At 31.4% G+C, this 23,102-nt stretch overlaps 1 protein-coding gene across 1 annotated transcript in view; it reads left to right on the top strand.

The window, feature by feature from the left end:
- Positions 1-23,102, top strand: part of CNBD1 (cyclic nucleotide binding domain containing 1) — a 423,545-nt gene that overhangs the window by 349,581 nt on the left and 50,862 nt on the right. Inside the window, exons 9-10 of the mRNA XM_037802596.1 lie at positions 15,659-15,765; positions 18,470-18,620. Of these exons, the coding sequence (XP_037658524.1) occupies positions 15,659-15,765; positions 18,470-18,620 (258 nt within the window). The remainder of the gene's footprint in view (positions 1-15,658; positions 15,766-18,469; positions 18,621-23,102) is intronic.

The following is a 23,102-nucleotide window of genomic DNA, read 5'->3' on the forward strand; positions in this document are numbered from 1 at the left end:
GTCACACCCAGCCATTCCCATACCATTAAGATTACCCTCATTATCATATCTGTACATTTTAGATTATCGTTCCCCCTTCACTAGCTTATGACCATCTCTAGGTCCCCTATACTCTATATTATAAGATGCTTGTTTTACATTTTTCCCAGAGTTCATATTAGTGATAACATGCAATATCTCTCCTTTTGTGTCTGGCTTATTTCACTCAACATTACGTCTTCAAGGTTCGTCCTTGTCGTATGTTTCACGACCTTGTTCCTTCTTACTGCTGCATGGTATTCCATCATGTGTATATATCACATTTTGTTTATCCACTAGTCTGTTGAAGGACATTTGGATTGTTTCCATCTCTTGGCAATTGTGAACAATGTCGCTGTGAACATTGGTGTGCAAATAACTGTTCATGTCACTGCTTTCAGATCATCTGGGTATATACCAAGAAGTAAAATTGCTGGATCATAGAGTAACTCGATATCTAGTTTTCTGAGGAACTGCCAAACTGTCTTCCAGAGTGGTTGTACCATTATACAGTCCCACCAGCAATGAATAAGAGAGCCAATTTCTCCACATCCTCTCCAGCTTTTGTAGTTTCCTCTAGTGTTTTGTGTTTTTTTTTTAAATCCATTAGTATATTTTACACTAAAGGAGAAAAATCATTTGCTCATCTTCATGGCATCTGAAACGTATTTGAGGAAAGTCATCATCTATTTCTGAAATATATTGCTAATAAAATAAGAACAAAAATTTACATAATGTGACAAAATTATCTGTATCTCAAACAAGGAAGCACTGACACTCAACAGTAAATACTAGAAGCATTTCATGAAAGTGATGGACCTGCTAACAGTTTCTAAGTAAAGTAAATCATGTGTGAAATTGGAAAAGAGGAAACAAAGCTTTTATATAATTTTGTAATTGAACTTTTGTGAGAATTAATGAGAAAAATTTTAGAAAATATAGAAATAAGTGAGATGACTGTTGGCAAGATTAATATTTTAAAAAGTATTTTATGATATTTATAAAATTTAAAGGAAGAAAATATCACATGTATAATAGCAACCAAAAATGTTAAGTATCTAGAAATATATGTAATAAGAAAAATGTAAGTATTATATATAAAAAAAATAAAATTTAACTGAGATTCATAAAATAAGACAAACAATTGAGACATAACTTGTTCTTGGCTACCAAAACACATTGCTAAATTTCACTACATTTATGAGCCTAATGTGAACTTAATAAAAATAATGGTAGGATTTTTTTCTATGTTGATATGAGTGTATAGAATGCAAAAATAAACAAGCAAAACTACCTAGAAAGTATGTTTAAAATACTAAGAGAAGTAACATAAGTCAAATATTTTATTTGGCAGGGAGATTAATTGAAAAGACTAGGAAAGTCAGAAATATAAATGAAAATAGTATAGTATAGAGATGTTATTTCAAAAGATTGGGTTAAATGTAGTCTATTAAATATTTGATTGTTGGCAAGTAGTCAACATTTTGTGGGGAGAGAAATATGAATTCCCACTTCATTCCTCAGACAAATATGTTCCATGTGGATCAAAGACCTCTATATAAACTATGATATCATAACATTTTTATAAGAAAACCCTGGTCAATCCATTTTCTAATCCTCATATGGAGGAAGCCCTTTAAAGCATGACACAAAAATGGGGTAAAAGACAAAAACTGAAATATTAATCTCAGACTAAAAAAAATTATAGAATGTTCCATGAAAATGTGTTACATACATGAGAAAGGATTTATTTCTTCATATAAATGGTTGATGCCGATGGATAATAATCTTAAAGTGAGAAAGAGCAGGAAAGGGAGGGAGAGTGAGAAAGAGAGAGAAGGAGAGCAAGGAAGGATTAAAGGGAAGGAAGAAGGGAGATGGGGAGATTCAAAAAAAGAGAATGAAAAACAATTCACAGTGAGGGAAAAGAAACTGTATAACTCAACCTCACTCATAATTATGAAAATTCAATGTTATTTAATATCCATTTTATACCTACATTGGCAAATATTCAAAATTCCATTAATACACAAGATTGTCTAGGATGTTATAAAAGAAGAATCTTATGCATTTTAGGTAGGCATGTAAGTTGGTGCAAAATGTTTTCAGGCAAAGTGGATGCACTCTATACAAAGTAAAACTTTATACTAGCAAAATTTATTTCATATATGTATACATATACAGCCAATATACTCACACTTGTTTATATAAATATATATGTACAAAAATCTTTATTGTTCTGTTTTTGCAATAGGAAACAACTTAAATGCCCACCATTAGAAGGAGCTGGTTAAATAAATTATAGTACCTTCACAGAATAAGAGATTCTTCAGCCAATAAAAAGAATGAGTATGTGCTGATGTATACAGATATCCAAGATATACTGAAGAATGCCATAATGTGTCTAAATATTAATTTTAGTTGTTTACTATATCATATCTATATACTACTATATATCTATATAGATATTAATCAATATGAATATATAATAATGTAAATCTGCATCATTTATTATATAATATATGCTTAAGATAATGACTGAAAGAGTCAGACTGCTTGGGTTTGAATTCTCACTGCACTACTTCCCATTTGTGAAGCCTTGGGAAAATTCACTTAACCTCTCTGTGCCTCACTTTTCTCTTTTGTAATAAGAGGATAATATTAGTACTTTATCTCAGAGGGTTGTTATGAAGTTTTTCCTCCAATATGTCAGCTAGAGGTTTATCAAGTTATTTATCTTTTAAAGAACCAGCTTTGGTATTCATTGATTTTCTCTATTGTTTTTCTCTTTTCTCTTTTATTAATTTCTACTCTTTTTCTTTATTGTTTCCTTTCTTTTGCTTATTTTAGGTTTAATCCATTCTTATAGTACTTTAGGGCAGAAACTGAGGTTATTGACTTGAGAACTTTCTTCTTTTCTAATCTAGCCATTTATTGCTAGATACTGATTTAGATGCAAACACAAGTTTTGATATAGTGGTCTTTTAATTTTATTCTCATTCAAAATGCTTTCTAATTTTCTTTTTGATTTCTCTTTGACCCATGGTTTATCAATGTATCTTTTAATCGATTTCTATTTTAATTACATTTTGGTCAAAGAACTATTTGGATGGCTTGAATCCATTTACAGTTATTGAGACCTGTTTTATGGCCAGAATATGGTCTATCTTGGTAAATGCTTCATTTGCACTTATAAACAACATGTATGCTACTGTTATTGGGTCTATATCCTTACCAAGCTGTCTGCCTACTTGCTTTATCAAATATTGAAAGAGGGGAATTGAAATTTCCAACCACAATTTTTGATTTGTTTGTTTCTCCTTGCAGTTCTATTAGGTTTGCTTCATATATATTGGAACTCTATTATTAGTTGCATAAACATTTTAAAGTATTGTGTCCTCTTGATGAATTGACTTCTTTGTTGTTATTAAATGACCATTATTATCTGTATTAAAAATTTTGGTTCCACAACCTACTATTTCTGAAATTAACATGACCACAAGGGCTTTCTTTTGATTAATGTATGGAATATAATTTCCATCATTTATTTGTGCCTTTATATTTAAAGTAAGTTTTTTCTTGAAAGCATATTATTGAATCTTAAATTTTTATTCAGTGTTTCATTCCCTGCCGTTTAATTTAGGGTGTTTAGAGCATTGATATTTAATGTGATTGTTGACCTGGTAAGACTTAAATCTGCCAACTTGCTATCTTGTTATTTGTCCTATCTGTTCCTTGTTCTCTTTTTTTAATTCTTTTTCTGCCTTCTTTTGGATTAATTGTATATTTTTAATTAGTTCAATTATATCCTATGTTGGCTATTTATCTGTAACATTGATTTGATTTTTTTTCAGTGATTACTTTAAGGCTTAAATTTTATATCTTTAATTTTTCATGTTTTACCTGTAAGTAATGTTATACTACTTTACAGATAGTAAAAGAACCTTCAAATAGTGCACATCTATCTCCTCTTCCCGCCTATTATGGCCATACATTTTATTTTCAGGTATTCTCTAAACCGTACACTAGATTATTATTCATGCTTATGCATTTACTTATTAAAGAGATATTTTTAATAAGTTAAAAATATATGTCTATCTATATATTTGCTATTTTCAGTGCCATTTAATCTTTTGTATAGTTTTTTTTAAAATATAGTATTATTATCTTATTTATTCAATATAACACTCCTAATGATGTAGGCATAAATATCCACAATTTAAATATGAGGAAATTGAGACTTAAGGTTAAGGAAATGGTACAAGATCATATAGTTTATAGGTAGCAGAATTTTATATTCATATGAGATTTTCTTATTGAGTGCCTATTTGTCTCTGTTTTAGCAACCGGGGTTATAGGAGTGAATAAAGAGAAAAAAATATTTTGAACAAGTAGATATTAAGTATGTCAGGTTTTGAAAAGTGCTATTGAAATAATAATGCAGAGTAATGGATAGATCATGCAGTCTGTCCAAGAGCTATTATCAAGGAGAATGGCAATTATGAAAAAGCAAGAGTGAATAGTTACCTGGAATGCCCATTAGAAAAAAATCTCAATAATATCCCCATAGTATCTATGAGAGTGGTGAACATAATGGGGATAAGTTGTTTTCAGAATATATGCATATGTGATTAATATGTCCATTATCTGTGAAATTATTGAAAAAATATAAATGCATATACCAAAATTATAATTTTTCTTTTGAGTATTTGACAATTTCATTTTGTTTAAAATAGATAATAATATCAACTATCTGTGAGACCATTCCTAGTTTTTGATGCCATATTGTTGATATCAGAGGATAGAAAATCCCTTCCTTGTTATCATTAATTTCGGAGAGGTTGGAGTCGAAAGCTTTTTTTCCCAGATACACAGCTTGTCCCCTCACCCTCTTCAGATCTCTAAATATAATCAAGTATAATCAGAAAGAATTCCCTGGAAACCTATAGAAAATAGGACTTATCCATCATTCAAGATGAAAGTTTTGAGCTAATAATTATAATAGAAATTGGAGCAAAATGGTATTAAGTGATCAGTATGCACCAGAAACTGAGTTAATATGAATTTTCTTGTTCTCATCATGACAGCAGCTCTAAAATAAGAGAAACAATTTCATTGCCATTTTTCAGAGGAGAAAACTAAGTCTCAGATTGGTTGCAGCTTGCTCAAGGTCACACAGTGAGCAAGTGGCATGGCCAGGTCAGAAATCCAAACATTTGTACTCCAGAGTTTGAGCTCTGAGCACCCTTAACTGAACCACAGTTATTTAACAAACAATTCTCTAGCACTTATTTGCTACCAAGTTCTAAATTCTTCATAAGCAATAAATCCTAAATAACAAATCTATCAGGTAACTAGTATTATTATCTTTGTTTTCTGTAGAAGACAACCGAGGCATACAGAACTCATGCCAGTTGTCCAAGGTCATTTATCTAATACATGGCAAAGCTGGGATGATCATTCAGGTAGCCTGACTCCAGCCTTAACCGCTACTCTATCTTGGCTGCCTCTCTCACCAGTGGTCTGTTTGAAAGGACAGGTAGACATGTTTGAAAGGAACTTGGAAATTTAGGGCTAAAACCCAAGAGTGGTCAGGTTATAGAATGAGCTAATGCTTGTAGCTCAAGAAGTTCCCTGAGGGATTAGCAAAGAGCGTAGAACTCCACAGAACAGTGGACTTCACATGCTTGCTGGGACAATCAAAAAGAGAAAGATGTTGACATACTTGGAAAACCCTTAAGGAGAGAGAGAGGGAGGGAGGGAGGGAGGAAGGGATAGGGGAGACAGAGATGGGGGAAGGAGGAAGAAAGAGAGGGAAAAAGAGAAAGAGGTTTAGGGGAGTTTGGTAAATCCGAAATCAGACTAGAAGTTGACACAAACCCAGAAATACCTACTGCCTCAGTCAAATTTCAGGGCAAAGAGTACTGTTAGGCATAGTAGGTAGCCTCATTCACACCTTAGCATATCCTGCTCTTTTAGAAGTAGCACTCTGATCCTGCATTTTGTGGAAGACTGACACACGAATACATGAGAGTTCTGATGGCTGAGACTCATACTATAGAGAGAAATGAACAAGGATAATGGAGGGGGGAGGGACCTTTTGCAGCAAGACATTTTTAAGCAAGTAAGGGAAGAATAAACCAAATCGTGAAGTCATAAAAATAAGACCAGGATATGTATAATGTAGTGTTCATATAAATCCAGCAAGGTATGCTCACCAGGAGGAAGGTGGCCCCTCAATGCAGAGAACAAAGCGATATTGACTGAGGAAAGTAGTATTTTATTTCACATTTCGAATGCCACTAGTTATCTTCAAGAGAGTAGTTTCAGGAGTGCGGTAGTAGAGAAGGAAGCAAAGCAAACATAGTAAGTGGGTTCCTGGTGTGGAAGTGGAGATGGCCAAGGAAGACAACAATGGAAATTGAGGAGGTGCATATTCTTGTGAGGTATTTTCACATTGTGCTAAATGCCTTTTGTATGGTAGTAATAAAACCAACGGGTAATGAAAGCACTTCTCTTCCCAACTGAAAATGGAGCTAAGAAGAGCACTCATGAATAATATAACCTATATGAGCTCCATTTGAGGATTAATAAATGAATAAGCATAAAATATCACCTCATTGGAAAATGTTTCATTTGGCAAAAAAACAACCCAACCAAACATTGAAAAGGTATAATAATAAAACTGTTACCAAATTTTGTTACCATAAGGAATATGCTTTTTTCCATTACATGGTAAATGCATTGAGCTATTACATAGAAAGTTAACATGATTTTACCTCAATGTAATTTTTTCCATTTTAAGTATCAGATATTGATTTATTACAAAATAACAAAGCTCCTTGAGAATGAAATTAACCAGGAGTCAAAGTGGCAGGTTTTGAATTAGCCAGTTAGGGAAGAGAGAGCCTATGTAGCTCATTAACATTTGTGTTTTGCTCTACTAGGTGATAAAAGTAACATGGATGAAACTGCCTAATTTGTTTTGATGCCCCTTCTGTGAATTTTGTCTGAAGTTCCTAGTATCTTAACAATAAATATCTTTTCCCTTCTCTTTTCAAGTAAATGAACTGTTTTAATATATAACCTAAATAACAATTGTTAAAAATTGGTATGTCCCTCTTAAAGCCTCTTAGAATAATGATTTTCAAAATCAAATCTAGATTTCACACCATATGAATGAAAAACTATTGAGTATCTGCTGCTTGCATCACATGATCCTGATATAGATGTTCTTTTTACTAGAAAAGAGAAAAAACTGAGTTGATTTGTTACCCAATACCATTTAACTCTCTTTGCTTTTGATTTTTTGCCTTGTCTTCAAAGTTGGAAAATGACATATTTTTAACACCTCTACAAAATGTGACTGAAAATATTTTTGAGACTCTTTTCAGTGGTTCCTATAAATGCATCTTGTGTGGTCATAATTCTGGAGTTTCTGACAGAGGCAAATTATTTGTCAGTGTTAAAATTACTTGCAATCTCTTTTAGTTTTCTGATTGACTAACAATATTTCAAACTATTTAAGGAGTTATTTTTGTTCATAGGAAGTTTTGCACATGCACACATCTGTGTTTGTTGTGTTACTCTGGATATATTTCAGAGAAGTAGTGAAAAAATTTATATAATGCTAAAGTTAAACCTTATTTTTATTCTGTAATCTATAGTATACCTCTACCAGAGACCACATAAGAATACATTGTTTTAAAATTATTTTAGAAATTATGAATTTGATCTAATTATGAAAATAACATATACTTATTGTGTACCTTTTGGGAAAACTAATATTATCAAGCATATGTAACCTATCATTATACTCCCACAGATATCTACTGTTAGCCTTTTCCTATGTTTTTCTTGGTTTAAAGAGCAAATGCTTTCATATATTTTTAACCAAAGTTGAATAACATAGAGCTAATGGAACTCATAACCACCAGACATTATATTGTGAGCATATTCCATGTCATTAACTGTTTTGAAAATTATGAATTTCAGTGGTAGTATATTTTATGTATTATTATAGTTTATGTAGCCATTTACCTATTGATTATCAGTTAGGTTGCATACAATATCTGAAATGCAGAGTTATGAATACCTAAACAGATAAGTACTTAGCTATTGTGCTGATTAATTCCTTAAAAATTATTAGAATTAGAGTTATTTTGTCATTGTATATAAATATATTATGTAATTCTGGGTACATGCTTTAAATTTACTTTTTATAAAATTCTACCAATTTTTTTTCATATTCTTTACTTAGGTTTCTATCAGGGTGTTAACTTATATAGGACTCTGGTGTGCAGAAAAATGTTGTATAGTATATAACAGAGGAAATATTACACATCATTGGTGAAGGACTAGTATTTAAAATATATGTATCACTGAATCATCCACTTGAAAGTGGTTTAAATGGAAATTTTGAGTTGTATATACATTACTTCAATAAAAAGAAAAACAGTTTAAGACATAATCTGTACACATAAGGGGATAAGTCAAAAATATTAAAGGTAAAATTTTCATATTTTTTTTCTCATCAGAAGGAATTTGTGTGCAAAAATGAAGGGTGGATCACCAGTAAGTGTACTTAAATGTCATTGTTAAGAAATACCATATAAGATAATTGAACTAATTTGAGTTTAAATAAATTTTCTGAAGGCAGGCATGTAATAAAATAAAGTCCTTTTACCTCAAAAGGTATACCTACATTTGTCCAAATTACTTTAAAGTATACCAAGTGAAATATCCTTGAATCAAAATTAATTATTGTGAAATTAATCAGGTAAGTCATTATCTCAAATAATGAATACATCTAATCATGTGTATTAGGTACAAATGAAGGAATACATTGCATTGTCCAAGTGCTTCCTTGGACCCTCCATTTAGTATGTGTTGATTCATCTCTGAAATAATGTTGCTTAAGTAATTGAAGTGGAATGAATGAAAATGGTTAGGTAGTGTCAAGATGAAGTAACTAATCAGTGTACCATTATTAAATGGACAATTACCATGATTAACTAGAATTTATGATTAGCACTACCCAATAATTAAATATTAGAATTGAAAACTGGAAGTTTTTTCTTTTTCCACAAAAATATGAAAGTAATTTGGTTTAGTTTATAAATCATGGTCTGTTGCACATTAAGTTAGATTATCTCATTTAGTCCTCTAAAGAATCCTGTGAGATAAGGTCTTGTTGCCATTTCAACTAAAAATAGAATTTTGATTCAGAATTCAGATTAACATAAATGCTTACTTTTTTAACACAATATCCCATTGAAATTATCTATATGCACCTATCTATTTAACTATGCATCCTTCTGTCTATATCTAGATTAATTAGGGGGCTAGAAAAAAGAAAGGGCAACATCAGTGAATCAGAAATATTTCTGGAAGATGGTAATCATATAATTCATATGTTATGTAAGATGTTTTCTTTTAAATTTTTCTAGTTGCTTAGCATCTATCAATCATTTGGTAATGTCACCTATGTTCTTCTTTGGTGGTCTACCACTCCTGTATGGCAGAGTCCTTCACAAATCTGGCACCTTACTTGTATTGGCTTAATTCTACTTTTCCCAATGGAAAAAACATCTTGTATATACAAATTATTAGATTTGATTAATTCTGATTGTGGCACCATAAATGTAAATGACTGGTTCAAATTTCAGTTCTTTTCTCCAAATTTTCTCATTTGCTACATTTGTAATATTCAGTTTCCATTTCTTATAATCAAGAAAATCATAAATCTTCTAGAAACAATAATTATAGAAAATATTGGGGAAAAAACACTTAAAATAGTATCAAAAATGTAAATATCCAGAAATGAACCAATCAAGAAAAGTGCAAGCCCTTTGTGAGGTCAACTATTTAAAATTGGGGGATGGTATAATAAAGACTTGAAACAATGGAGATTGGGTTGGAATAATATAAACTTACAATTATTCCCAACCAAACTAATATATGAATTATATTGAATGTCAATCAGAAATCTTGATGGGAGACCTTAGGGGAACTGAAGATCAAATTCTAGGTTTTAGTCAGGATTCTGGCAGTAAATAAATGGCTTGTTCAATTTGGATGATGGAAGAGAGTTTATAGAAGGGACTACTTGCAGAAGGCCAAGGAAAAGTGACAAATAATGGAGAAGCACACAAGGACTAAAAATACCAGGAAAGCACTACCAGAGTTTGGTCTGAAGGGCAAAGGAGAGAGAGGAATTATCAGACTAGACCTGGAAATATAGGCTCTTTCCTGTAGCAGCTGCAGCATTTGATAAAGGTATACAAACTGCCCTGAAGTAGTCCACCAAGGAAGCAAATGGCAGAATAAATACCACTACTTCTCTCTTTAACATTCTTCTTCTTTGCCTCTCATTGGCCAAATCCAAGTAAAGGCCAAAGAACTCATAAGAGAGCCTGGTTGATGAAATAATAAAGATTTTTACCCTAGGGAAAAGAGCAGGATAGAGAGAGTGAATTAAAAGTGGTAAACAGAAAATATTCATCATTATAAATTTTATCAGGAAGAGCACACATACAACATAATCCAAGAAAATTTTGGTAAAATTTCAATGTAAAATTTATCACAGAATGTGAAAACATATTCTAATGTTGAAATAATTAAAAGAGCATGAGATCACAGGATTGGAATAAGACATTATGACCATTATGACTTAGACCAGAAAATCATTCATAGCTTTATATGAATTTATTACATGATGGCATGGAAATTTCAAATCAATGGGGACAGGATAGATTTCTTAACAATTGTTTTGGGCTTTTAGCTATTTGAGAGAAAATATCTTACCTCACACTATTCAATTTATAAATTAAAGGAAAAATTTAAATACCAAAAAACCTATAAATTTATAGAAACAAAAGATGATTCTTATGTTAGTGCATTAAAAAATCTTCTCAATCTTGAATCCATAAAAGGAATTTTTAACAGATTTGACCACATACACAATGGTAAAAATTATAAACAAGTAAAATCATTCTTAGAAAAGTTTGAATGGATTCTAACTCTGCCCTTCTGTAAATATCAAGTCATGCCAATGAAAATTGTAATTAGATTCCATTTTCTGAAGGTTTATTTAGCAAAATCTTTCAGAATTTATTATCAACAAGTCATATGAGCAATTTCATTTACAGAAAATTATGCAGCTATTTGCAGATGTCAATGAAGGAAATTTATTGTAGCTTACTTTTAAATAGTAAATCTTGGAATGTTTTCAAAGCTAAACTTTAAAAAATGGTTACATTCTTTAAATTATGGTACCTCTCTACTAAGGAGTTCTTTTAAAATAATGATGTATATCTATACATACCAAAGTAGAAAGCTGACTAATACTGACAAGTATAAAAAAGGAAACAATTCAAAAAGGAAGTCATGTTGCAGAACAATATTCTGGCATGGTGCATTTATTTTAAACTATGTTGTGTTAAGCTAGTGAGAAAATCTTAATAGAGAACAAAATAGAATTCATTGCAAAAATATTGTGAAAGAATGAGGAGCCTCATAATATTGGTGAAAGGAATGATAGAACAAGAAGTGTGATCTTAGGTGACACACCAAACAGCTTTGAAGTATGTAAATAAACAGCTAATAATCTTGTAGGGAGAATTAAATATAATCATCATAGCTAGAGATTTAAACACAACCCTCTCAGAAACTGATAGGTAAAGTAGATTTACAAAAATAAGCACAGCCAACCAAGAACTGAACATTACAGTTAACAAATTCAAGAATTGGGTATATGTAGAACTCCGTATCTGACAGACATTTTTCCCCAGCAAAGGTGTAAGTAATATTTACAAGATATACTGTGACTAATGGTCATCCAAGCCTCAAATACAAAACAAAACAAACCAAAAAAACCTAAAAATTTATTTAAAAGGGATGGCAAAGGTCTTAGATTAAAAATGAAATTAAGAAAAACTCACAATCAAATAAAAATAAATCACTACATTTCTGAATGTGAGATATATCTAGAGCAGTAGTTGAAATGTATAGTATTAAGTACGTTTATCAGAAACTAGAAAGATGAAAAATTACTGAGCTAGGTATTCAAAATCAGAGGTTTGAGAACACAACAAAACAAATCCCAAGAAATGAAATGAAAGAGTAATAAAGACAGAGAATTTTGGCAGATTCTTTATTTGGAATATTCTCTGTAGCATGTTTAAAATTTTAAATTTCATTCATCCATAATTCTCAATTTTCTCTATCAATGAGTAATAGATTTAAAAATAACTTTTTTTTCTGAATCACAAATTTGTGGGATTAGAGATGATGCCAATTTACTTTTTATTGTTTTTGCACGTGTCAGATGTTTAATATACATTATAATGTTTTACATATAGCATTCACTCTTTAGAAGAATGTTCTAGAAGAATGATTGACTTAGTAGAATGATTGACAAAAATGATTCCATATGCCATGGAATTTAGAAGGCGTAGTAAAAATGGAAATTAGGTAATCAGTGGTCCATCCTTCCGAAATACACTTGTTTCATAATTTGTCTCACTCAACCATAAATGCTATCTATATTGATGTCTTCATATGAATATATATTTTTAATAATTTAGTGGTAGCACTTAATATTGGTTAAGATTTATTTAGTGTAGACCCTTACAAGAATATTCACCAAGTGCAAAGCCCTTTGAAACCAAGTTTTTTTCCTTAACATTAAAAAAAATAAATTTAAAATATATTATAAGGAAAACTTATTCAGAAAAATTCACCCAATGAAAATTTTACCTGAAAAATAGCATTGATTAGTATTATGCTATTGCTTCTGCAGTATTCTAGTTTTACAAGCAGAACTCGTATCTGTTCAGCTAATTCATGCCCGGCTTGAAGCTGCTTCATCCTTTCTAATCCTTAGATTCACCTTTGTTCCTAAACTGGGTTTTGGTCTGTTAGGCTAATGAATTGGGGTTTATCTTAATTAAGAGGATATCCTCTCACAATCTTCGAATTCACCAACTTCCATTTATGATGAAACGTTAACTTTCCCAGTGCTGATGGTAATAAACATGAGGGAATTATCCTTCTTATCGTGACTCCTCTAACTGACCTGAAAATTGGCATAAAATGGTTTTATTAAGCTGATGAGTATTTACTGACATATGATAAACAACGGGAAAAAAAGGGAGGGAGAGCGAGAACAATGACGTTCATTTTATGTTAATCCTTCTGATTTTCTTCCCCTTCTCATTTGCCTTAAAATTAAATCAGTATTCTTTTCATGGTCATCTAATGAGTCTGAGTTTTGATGTAACTAATCAAATTTTTAAATACAAACTCAATTTTATTTCTGAATATTAACAAATGTGACTTTTAAATAATAATGAATAAAATTTCATCTATATCTTCCATGACATATAACTTAGATTTAAGATAGTGTCATAATACTGTGGACATTTCTTTGTTGTTTATCATTTTTCTAGGTAACCTAGTAGGAAAGGGTATGGAGTTTAAGACATTATCATGAAATCTCTGGCATAAGTTCTTGGGAGTGGGAGGCAGGATCAGAGGAGGAATGAGGAAAATTTAGGAAACACATAATGGGTAGGGGCAGTTTTAAGTCTTTAGGGGTAGTTGTTTTATTTCTCTTCTAGTCAAAAATAATATTTTTATAATTCGTGATTTATTTTGTGTGAAGATACCTATTTTTGTTTTATGATATTAAATTCAGTATTTACCTAGATGAGAATGGTTTTGCTGTATTGTCTTCATTGAGATGAACATTTTATCATTAATACTGTAAACAGTTTTTCAGTTAGCAAATGTCACCTCACAGGTATTGCTGCAGTGGGTTTGGCTTTTCCATTGTTGTCCTGCCTTCAAGTAAAAGATAGAATCCAGTGGCTTCCATCATCTTTGATACTGTGTTTGCTCTTCTATGACATAGGGCTTGGCTTTCAGGAAGAGATTTTCAGTGAAAGTTAAGAGTAATGGATTTCTTTAGTATCTGCTTAAACACATCCTTTTCTTACCTATAACAATTGCCAGGAAGCTCTATGCCTTCCTTTATATCCTCATTGATTGATTACAAGAAGTCAAGCAGTCTCCACTTATTATATTACCTTTTGGTAGAAGAGTACCCTTTGCCTCTAAGGATAAGATTTATGAGAAAATTTCCCCTTCTCTACAATCTATTCATAATTATACAACTTATTATACTTTGACATCTTAAGATAACTTTATAACACTATTTTTTTACTGTAAGAAACACAGTATAAGGCAATGGAGGTGTTACCATAAATTTTTAACAAAATAAATGATGTGCCACAGAAGAATAACTGGATTGAATACAATACAAAGTTTGAGCTCTGAATAGTCTATGATGAAAGGGAGAATATTCTCATAAACATGTCCACAAAATAATGGAAATACTAGATTTATTTTAAAGTATTCTCCATTGTATATTGATGTTTATTTTAATTTTTTCTGGTACTAAATTATTATGTTTACTAAATGACATTTTGTATTTTAACCATAATTTTTAGAGTTATGCTATTCTCTGGAGTCTTAATTATTTTCGGAGCATCAATGATTGTATCATGTTCAGTTTTATTGAGAGTTCATATATACTTTTTTACACTGTGAAATGGAAATGTTTTTATATAATTAGGAAACCTAAGTTTGAATTGCCTGTAAGCATATTAACATCACTCTGCTTTTTGAAGTCATGGGAAAAAAAATATATTGTATCTTTATTTTCACATTATCACTGTTGTGTTTGGGGTTTTCAGAAACAAATATTGATGTTTTAAAAGGAACAAAGAAAATCAATTTGAAATTGTAATTAGTTGATATATTTCCTTTTGATTTCATTTAAATTAAAATTCTGAAAATTTATTTAAAATTCTAGGTAGAACACTTGTTTTTCATTTTAATTGTTTTTTCAATACAATGAAAGTTATAAAGTTAATCTTTACTATCACGAGTTTTCTTGGCCTTAAGGTGGCTTCACAAATTTGAGCAAATAATGATATTGATAACATGATTTATTACATAATACTATGTGCTGGGCATCACACTAAGTATTTCATATGCCCTTAATTACCACATGTAGGTAATGGAATAGGGATTCCTATTGTTGCCATTTAAAGACAAAAATACTTGGATCTGAGAATGGGTTTTGTAATTTATCTAAGTTCACATAGTGAGTGGCAGACTAGGGCTCTATCCAGGTCAGTATGTCCTCAAAGCCATCACTTTTAGCCAATACTCGATACAAGAGAGCCCTGAGACTGGCTCCTACCGGCCCTGGATAACCAATTGTTAACTAATTAGGGATTTTTCTAGCCAGTTGTTAAACAATTGGTGGTTTGAAATCAGCAAATGCTACAAATTGGGGCTTCCCCCATAACCGCCCACCTGCTCCTCGAAGACAGTTTACCAACATATAACTGCCTTTACCACCAAAGTCTTATCAATGTTTATATCTGCCTTAGATTAATGCCAGACATAAATATGTTACCATATAGCAAGTATTGACTATAAATTGGCATGCATTAAGAAATTTACCTTTAATAGTTATTGAATTAAATGTGAACTTATGTCATAATATCTAAAAATTATTTATTATAGTGAAGAATGTGTGAACTAATGAATTCTCTTTTATTTTCAGTGATAGTGGAAAGTGGAAATATAATTTCTTTTGTGGTTTACATTAATTCTGGATATTGTGACATTTATAGAAGTATTGTAGGACTGGTGAAACAATCTAATAAAGTGGTAAGTTTTAAATTTGTGTATTTTCTTTAGTCAGTTAACTCACTTAAGTGAATAAAATGGTAAACATCTTTTCAGGTGCTTTTTGGACTTTCCTTTATCTTCTTTTGGGAAAGTTCTGTTCAGGCCTTTTGCCCATTTTGCTTATTGGTCTTCTTTTCTTCTTTTTATTGAGCTATACAATATAGGGATGAGCAAAAAGCACCTTAAAAGATGCTTAACATGCTTAGTCATCAGAGAAACACGAATTAAAACTACAACAAGGTACCACTACAAGCACATCAAATTGGCTAAAATTAAAAGGACTGGTAACATCAAGTGGTAGCAAAGTAGCACAACTGGAGGGCTCATACATTGCTAGTGGGAATATAAAGTGTTACAATCTTTGGAAAACAAATGCCATTTCCTATAAAGTTAAAAATACACAACATATGACACAGCAATCCATTCCTAGGTATTTACTCAAGAGAAATGAATATATATATATATGTCTATAAAAATTATATAAAACTTCTTAGCACAAAACTGGAAGTAAGACAAATATTCAATAACAATTGACTGGATGGAAACATTGTGGTGTATTCATACAATGAAGGTCATGCAGTATTAAAAAGAAATAATGATACATGCAAGAATATGGCTGAATCTCAAGAGCATTAGTTTGGGCAAAAAAGCCAAACTCAAAATATTTCATTTTATATTTATGAAGTTCTAGAGCAGGCCTAAAAAAGTTATGTACAGTGATAGTGATAGAAATCAGATAATTTTTGTTTGAGGCATTGCGTATATAGGAGATTGACTATAAGGAGTTACATGGGGAACTTTGGAGATGACAGATATTTTTGTTATCTTGATTATGTTGTCAGTTTCATGGGTGTATACAGTTATGAAAACTCGAAGTGTAAAATGGTGAATTTTATTTATGTAAATTATACTTTAATAGATTTGATGTAAAAGATGAGCAATAAATTCATTTCTAAGGAAGCAATCCCTGTTTCATGTTACCTGCAAAAACTAATTTGACGAAGTGTTTCTAAAAACCCAAATTATAGAAAAATATGTACATATTAGCAATGCTGCAAAGTCACATAGAATACCAACAATTTTTTTTTTTAGAGAAGCCTATTGAATTTCCAGACTCTTGTTGTTGTATTATATTTTTTCTTTCCTTATATTGCCATTATATTAGCATGTTTATTTTTCTATTACTTTTATTATCTGGACCATTTTTGTTTAAATTGGAAAAAATAAGTAAATAACTACTTTGATAATTCCATTAACACATCAGTATGCTCAAGTTCATGAGAAATCCTTGGCTGCTTTTCATTGTTTTTCAGTATGGATCACTAGTTCAATTTTATTTAAAATTTTGTTCAAATGCAAAAAGAGCCTACCATTTTCTGTGAGAAAGTAACTACTTTATGCATATGAGTGTCATTTTTCCCCTTTCATTTCATTGTCCTCCTACCCCTTGCTTGGTGGCCATGCTGTTTAAAATAGAAGCAGCTCTTGTGTTTGAGGAAACTGCTTAGCCACATTGTCATTTCTCTACTACACTTTTCCAAGAGCATTTAGAGACATTTCCAGTTTTCTGAGAACATTAGAGTCTGATTGGTACTGGTATGATCTGTAGCCCTACTGAATTTAGGATTTAAGAAAGTAGCATCTGAGTGGTTGTGGAGGAAGATCTCATCCTTCTTCGTTTCCTCTGCCTGACTACAGGGTATCCTCCCACCATCCAGAGTTGTAGAGAGAACCGCTGTTCCTCATATATTCCACTTCCCCGGTAGGAAGATAATATAGAAACTCAAACCTAAGTGGGCACTTATTATATCAGGTCTCCTTTACACAAAGTTGGAACTAATCATCCTTCTGAGTTGGTCAGTCTTCAATGAAATTCATTTTTATATTAAACTTAGTTCAGTTTTGCTTCAAGTTAGATATTGGCCTTTGACCATAAGATGCTTATTAAAAGCTTTCACTTCTTCCTAGTTCCTGCCACCCTCCTATCCTGAGGACCACACTCTGCTTTTCATCTTACTACTCACCAAGAAATCCCTGTTTCAACACTGATGGCTCTCTGGTAAAACAAAACTTGGGGTCTCAACTTTTCCTCCAGGACCACCCATACTGGAAGTCCTTAAAACTTGCTCCACAAGGTCCTTAATTTGGAACTAAATTGCCGGTTCCTTCAGTCAGACTCACATTCCATGCTTTTTTATTTAACAGGAAAAGCAGGAGAGAATTCCTCTTTTTTCAGCTAATCCCATCAGTTGTGGCCCTGGCACTTCTCTGCATATTTTCTTTTCCCTGCTAGTCCAAAAAGTATGTCTTGCAGCCTAGATAACAAATGGTAGTTCCCACAACATACTAAGCTAAATGATGTTTACCAAACAGTACCCTGGGACATTGAAAAATGGGATGAGTTCAATATTTTCTAAACCTCTTGGTAAATTAAAAAACTTAATTTTCCTGCCACCAAATGTCTATACTTTCAGTTGCATTAGATATGCTGAAGTTTTCTATCAAATTACTATTCTAATATAAACACATAGCTAAGTAAATATTTTCTGATTTGAATACAATTGCTAATTTATTTTAAATATCTTGTACTAGAATGTTTTATGACTGAGTCGCTAATATCCATGATATATATTCATTATATTAAAGTGGTTGCAAAACCATCTTTTATCTATATCTCTTACAGAAAAAAATTCAAAAACTTGTTTATATGGGTAAACTTCAAGAAAAGGAGTCCTTTGGTGAGATTAGCGTTCTTCTTCAAGTTCCTTTCACATGCACAATCATTACAGGAAAGGAGACTGAGGTGGCAATCATTGAAGATAAGGACTTATTTGGTAAATATGCATGCTTTCTAATTTAACATTTATACCATTTTATTTTATGAATTTCTTAAGAGTGAGCATATCTCACAGACAAATTGGGGTACTCAATTGACCTATGTGTATTTATAGATAGATAGATATAGATACATGTGTGTTTATACTTAGTTTATGGGTTAAATGTTTCCATATAATAATTGTTGTTATTTATGAAGACAACATATCTATAATCTTTAGATAGCACCCTTTATAGCTATATATTCTGTCTGATTTAATTGTGATACTATTAAAATATAGTGGCAATAATTGAAGAGACTTTGATTTGAGGTTACTATAAACACTCTGTTAAAATTTCTAAATCACCATTAATTGTATCACTTCTTCCTTTCTTGGGGCACTGTTTTTCATCTCTAAGGTTATTGCTTCCATTTTTTGGTTCAATTCAGATGTGTATTAATCCCTGATATACAATCTGGATCAAGCTTATATGAAAATCTATGCCTTGTAATATTTGTTGAGCCTTTAACTGTAACTTTAGTGCCCTGGCAATAGTAAAAGAATAATCATGCAGCAAACAGTATTTGGCTCTGCAAACATAAATAATCAAATAGCACATTCAATTGAGTAGTAAGGAGAAATGAATAGAGGTTAGTAAGTCATAACATAAGATATTAAAGAAAATTGTAGCTTTATGTATAATAAAAGTGAGAACGTCAAATATAGCGTAAAGGACTAAAGAGGAGAAATTAGTAAAAGTTAACATGGATGAGGGATTTGCTTTAAATAAGCTAAATTTAAAAGATGTTCATGATGTTCAATACATGATTTGAATGAATTACCACATTCAGTGGTAATTTTTTGTCTATTAGAGAATCTGTACCCCATACCTGAGTAACTCTATTCAAATTGAAAAGAATAAATCCATATTCATTTATATGTTTTTTTAAATTACAAATTTAAAATAATACTTGCTAATTTTCTTTCATTCTGGGACATTCAAGTACATACTCCTTTCAAGGTAAATATCCCTTAATGAATAATTATTAACCACCAATTAAAATTATAATATTTTTACTTGCTATGGTCCAGTTTTTTCTTTTCCTGTACTAATTATGTTAAGGGGTACAAGGCAAATACACTGCAGATTCTTTTATGTAAATCAGTTTCACACATTAAAGTACTTCTTTCATGAATCTATTAGAAAGTTCTTTGCCATTTGCTGCCTAAAATTTAAATAGATGGTTTTGTTTACATTTAGTTGAGTTTATGTGTATACACTGTTCAATGTAGATTTCATTCTACATTTGGCTCATTTGAGCCTGATGTTAGGAAGCTTTTGACATGTTGTGTTCCTAGTTAGTTAAACATTCCCTCAACAGAAATGTACTACAGGACTATAATCTGCTTGTTTTGCCACAACTTTCTATGAAACGGAATACTGGATTAAACTTCAATTTCTATAGTCTAAAAATTTTATTCCAATAGATTCAAAATTTGTGTTTAAAAGCTAAATAATTATAATGAGAAAGTAATGTTTCATTTTGCTGAAAGGATCCTCCTCACGTGAAGAATGACGATTGTTGGGGAAGGCTGAAGAGTGTGCCCAGCGAACGTGCTTAATTTTTATCAGTGCACCTGTGAGCACGAACCCATTGCAAATAAGACCTTTTGAAGATGTTATTTTTAGTTAAAGTGAGGCCAATTGAAGCAGGTGGGGCTTAATCCAGATTCCTGGAAGCTTTACAAAGGGAAAGCCACGGGCGGAGCCAGAAGCGGAACTCATCGGAAAGCGGAAGGGCGGGGAGAAAGGAGCGGACGTGACCCTGTGATGGAAAAGCCACAGAACCCCAAAGAATTGCTTGCAGCCAGCAGCACGAGAATACTACAGTGGTGGGGGAGAAAACAGTGCCTGGTGGATATGTAGATTTTGGACTACTTCTAGCCTCGAAACAGTAAGCCAAAAAATTCCCGTTGTTTAAGGTAGCCCATTACGTGGTACCTGAGAATACAGCTCTGGCAAGCTAAAATAATCCTTATTCTGCATTTCCATGTTATTTCATTCTGTCTCCATTTATTGTACTCCTTTCATCATCTGAAAACTGGACCCATCTCTAAAAGAGCTTAAGAAAGAACCTAACAGAAAGTAAAATGATCCTTAAAAATATCAAATTGAAGACAAAGGAAATTGTTAAATGAGAAAAAGCAAGATGATATATCATCTTGCTATCAAGAGTGTTGTTGGTTGTCATATTACCACACTGATGTTAGGAAGAATTGTTTAAATTTGAGGTAATCCATTAAAAAAAATAAGCCAGAAAAATAAAACCGTTATGTTCCCACAGAACCCCTTAGTCCCATGTAGATTACAATTCCTATACTTTCTAGTCTATCAAAGATGTTAAATAAAGTAAAAAAAAAAAAAAAAAAAAAAAAAAAATTGTAAGTACGTTATTGAAAAACTAAATTAAAAATTATATCCTTCTCAAAATAAGCAGCTTGCACTCCCTGTTTGCTCCCATGTAAGTCACATTAAAATACCCTTAAATGATCCATTTAATGAACATCTTTTAGTAGATTCCCAAAGGGAGTTATTCACTCACTATACCTGGAGATGGTGTAAAAAAATTCAAGAAATAAAAAAGAATACCTGTATGTTAAATATTTTATCTGAGGAATTGTTAAAATCATAGAGGAAGATGTGCAAGAATTAGTTTTGCGGTATTTAAAAGGGCTTGAGGAATGATTTTTTTTGTCCATTTATGCTAACTTGGGAAGGTAGGAAATATCTTTTTTTTTTTTTAATCTATGTGCATGGTTCTCCAACATTACCTGGAGCAGCTAAATAAAAATGAGAACAGAGTTATTATTGTTTAAGCAAATATAAACTTAACTGTTTTTCATTTAATGCCACTGGGGATATAGTTTATCCAATAATCATTTTCATGAAGTTAATATATTTTTCTCCAAATGCAGAATTTATACCTCAAATCACTTAGATTAAATTTAAAGCAAACCAACATACCTATTTTATGTTTACTCATATTTGAAATTCTTATCTCACAATTAAAAGAGGTATAATACTTTTTTAATAGGAAGGACTTGCTGTGTATATAAAAACTGAATTATCACTCTTATGCATTATATCCCATTCAACCATGCATGATTGTAGAATAAAGTTTTACTAAAATAAATAAGTATGGATTTAAATTGATTTTCCCAAAAGGAGAATTCCAAGGTGACATTGTTATAAACTATGCAAAAATTGTTTGGTTTTTGTTTTTCAACAAGAAGAATGTCCAAAGATGCTTATCTCTTTTAATGAATCTCTTAATCAAAAACCTAAGATAACAGATATTTCACTATAGATACGTCTGTGAGGAGTTTCAGGAGCAGTGAACATATTCTTATCAAGAATATCTACTTCCCAGCACATCACTGTTTGTCCTTGGTGCTGAAGCAGGTTATAACCCCATGTCTCCTTGGTAACAATGCTAATCAGCAGAGCTTTAATTTTTGAATAATTTGCCACTGCAAATATGCTTCCCCTCTCCCCTTACTTTTGTTTTGTTTTAGGCTATTTTTTTCCCCCTTTTCTCTGTGAGAAATCTTGATACAAAAATACATTTCTAAATTAAAAATAAGGTATGAAACAATAATTATTTTATTCTTATCTTATTCTTTTTATTCATTACTGATACCACAGCTATGTTAATATAAAACTGCAAATTAATTTGAGTATAATTTTTGTTTTATTTTGCTTTATCTTTTGGGGCAAACAAAGCTTTGACCATGTGACAAAATGCATATGTCATGTAACTGTTTCTTAGTATAAAATATATTTTTATTACATTAAATATTTTATAAATATATTGCGGGACTATTTTGTTAATGATAAAAACCACACAAACATTTGAACTTCTTGCTGACATTTTAAAGGAGTTCTTACTGGGATAAATTGTTTCTCTTATGAAATATCATATATCAGATATATTTATGTATATGTATACGTATACATATTGGAAGAAAAGAGAATAACAATTAGAAAATAATGTTGACCTTGGTGTTATATTTTGACTAAATTTAGGTAGCCATTCTTAAATTTCATCAATTTTCTTTGTTTTATAGAAACAGGTCAGTGTTTTTGTTTGAGTTTGGTTTTTAGATAAATTGTTTCACAAACAAAAAAAATTAAGCCATTTCAATTTGTAAATGATTAAATATTTATTTAGGATAACATGATTCTAAAACTTTTAAGCCCAGCAGGTCTTCAAGGTTTGGGGATGGCAGAGTTGATTTTGGCCCATTATAGGAAAAACAGCATTCAGATGAAAAGCAGTGTTCCCATTTTGGGATTTGTTGATGCCCTCCCTTATGCTACAATTGGAATCACTTATTCTATTATAAAATGGAACCCTTGATAAATTATATATTCACCGGTTTAAAAGTTCTGTGTTTGCATGGCTATACTATGTCCCTTGACAAGAAGTTCCTCTTTGT

This window comes from Choloepus didactylus, chromosome 14, assembly GCF_015220235.1.
Source record: "Choloepus didactylus isolate mChoDid1 chromosome 14, mChoDid1.pri, whole genome shotgun sequence".
Classification (NCBI taxonomy): domain Eukaryota; kingdom Metazoa; phylum Chordata; class Mammalia; order Pilosa; family Megalonychidae; genus Choloepus; species Choloepus didactylus.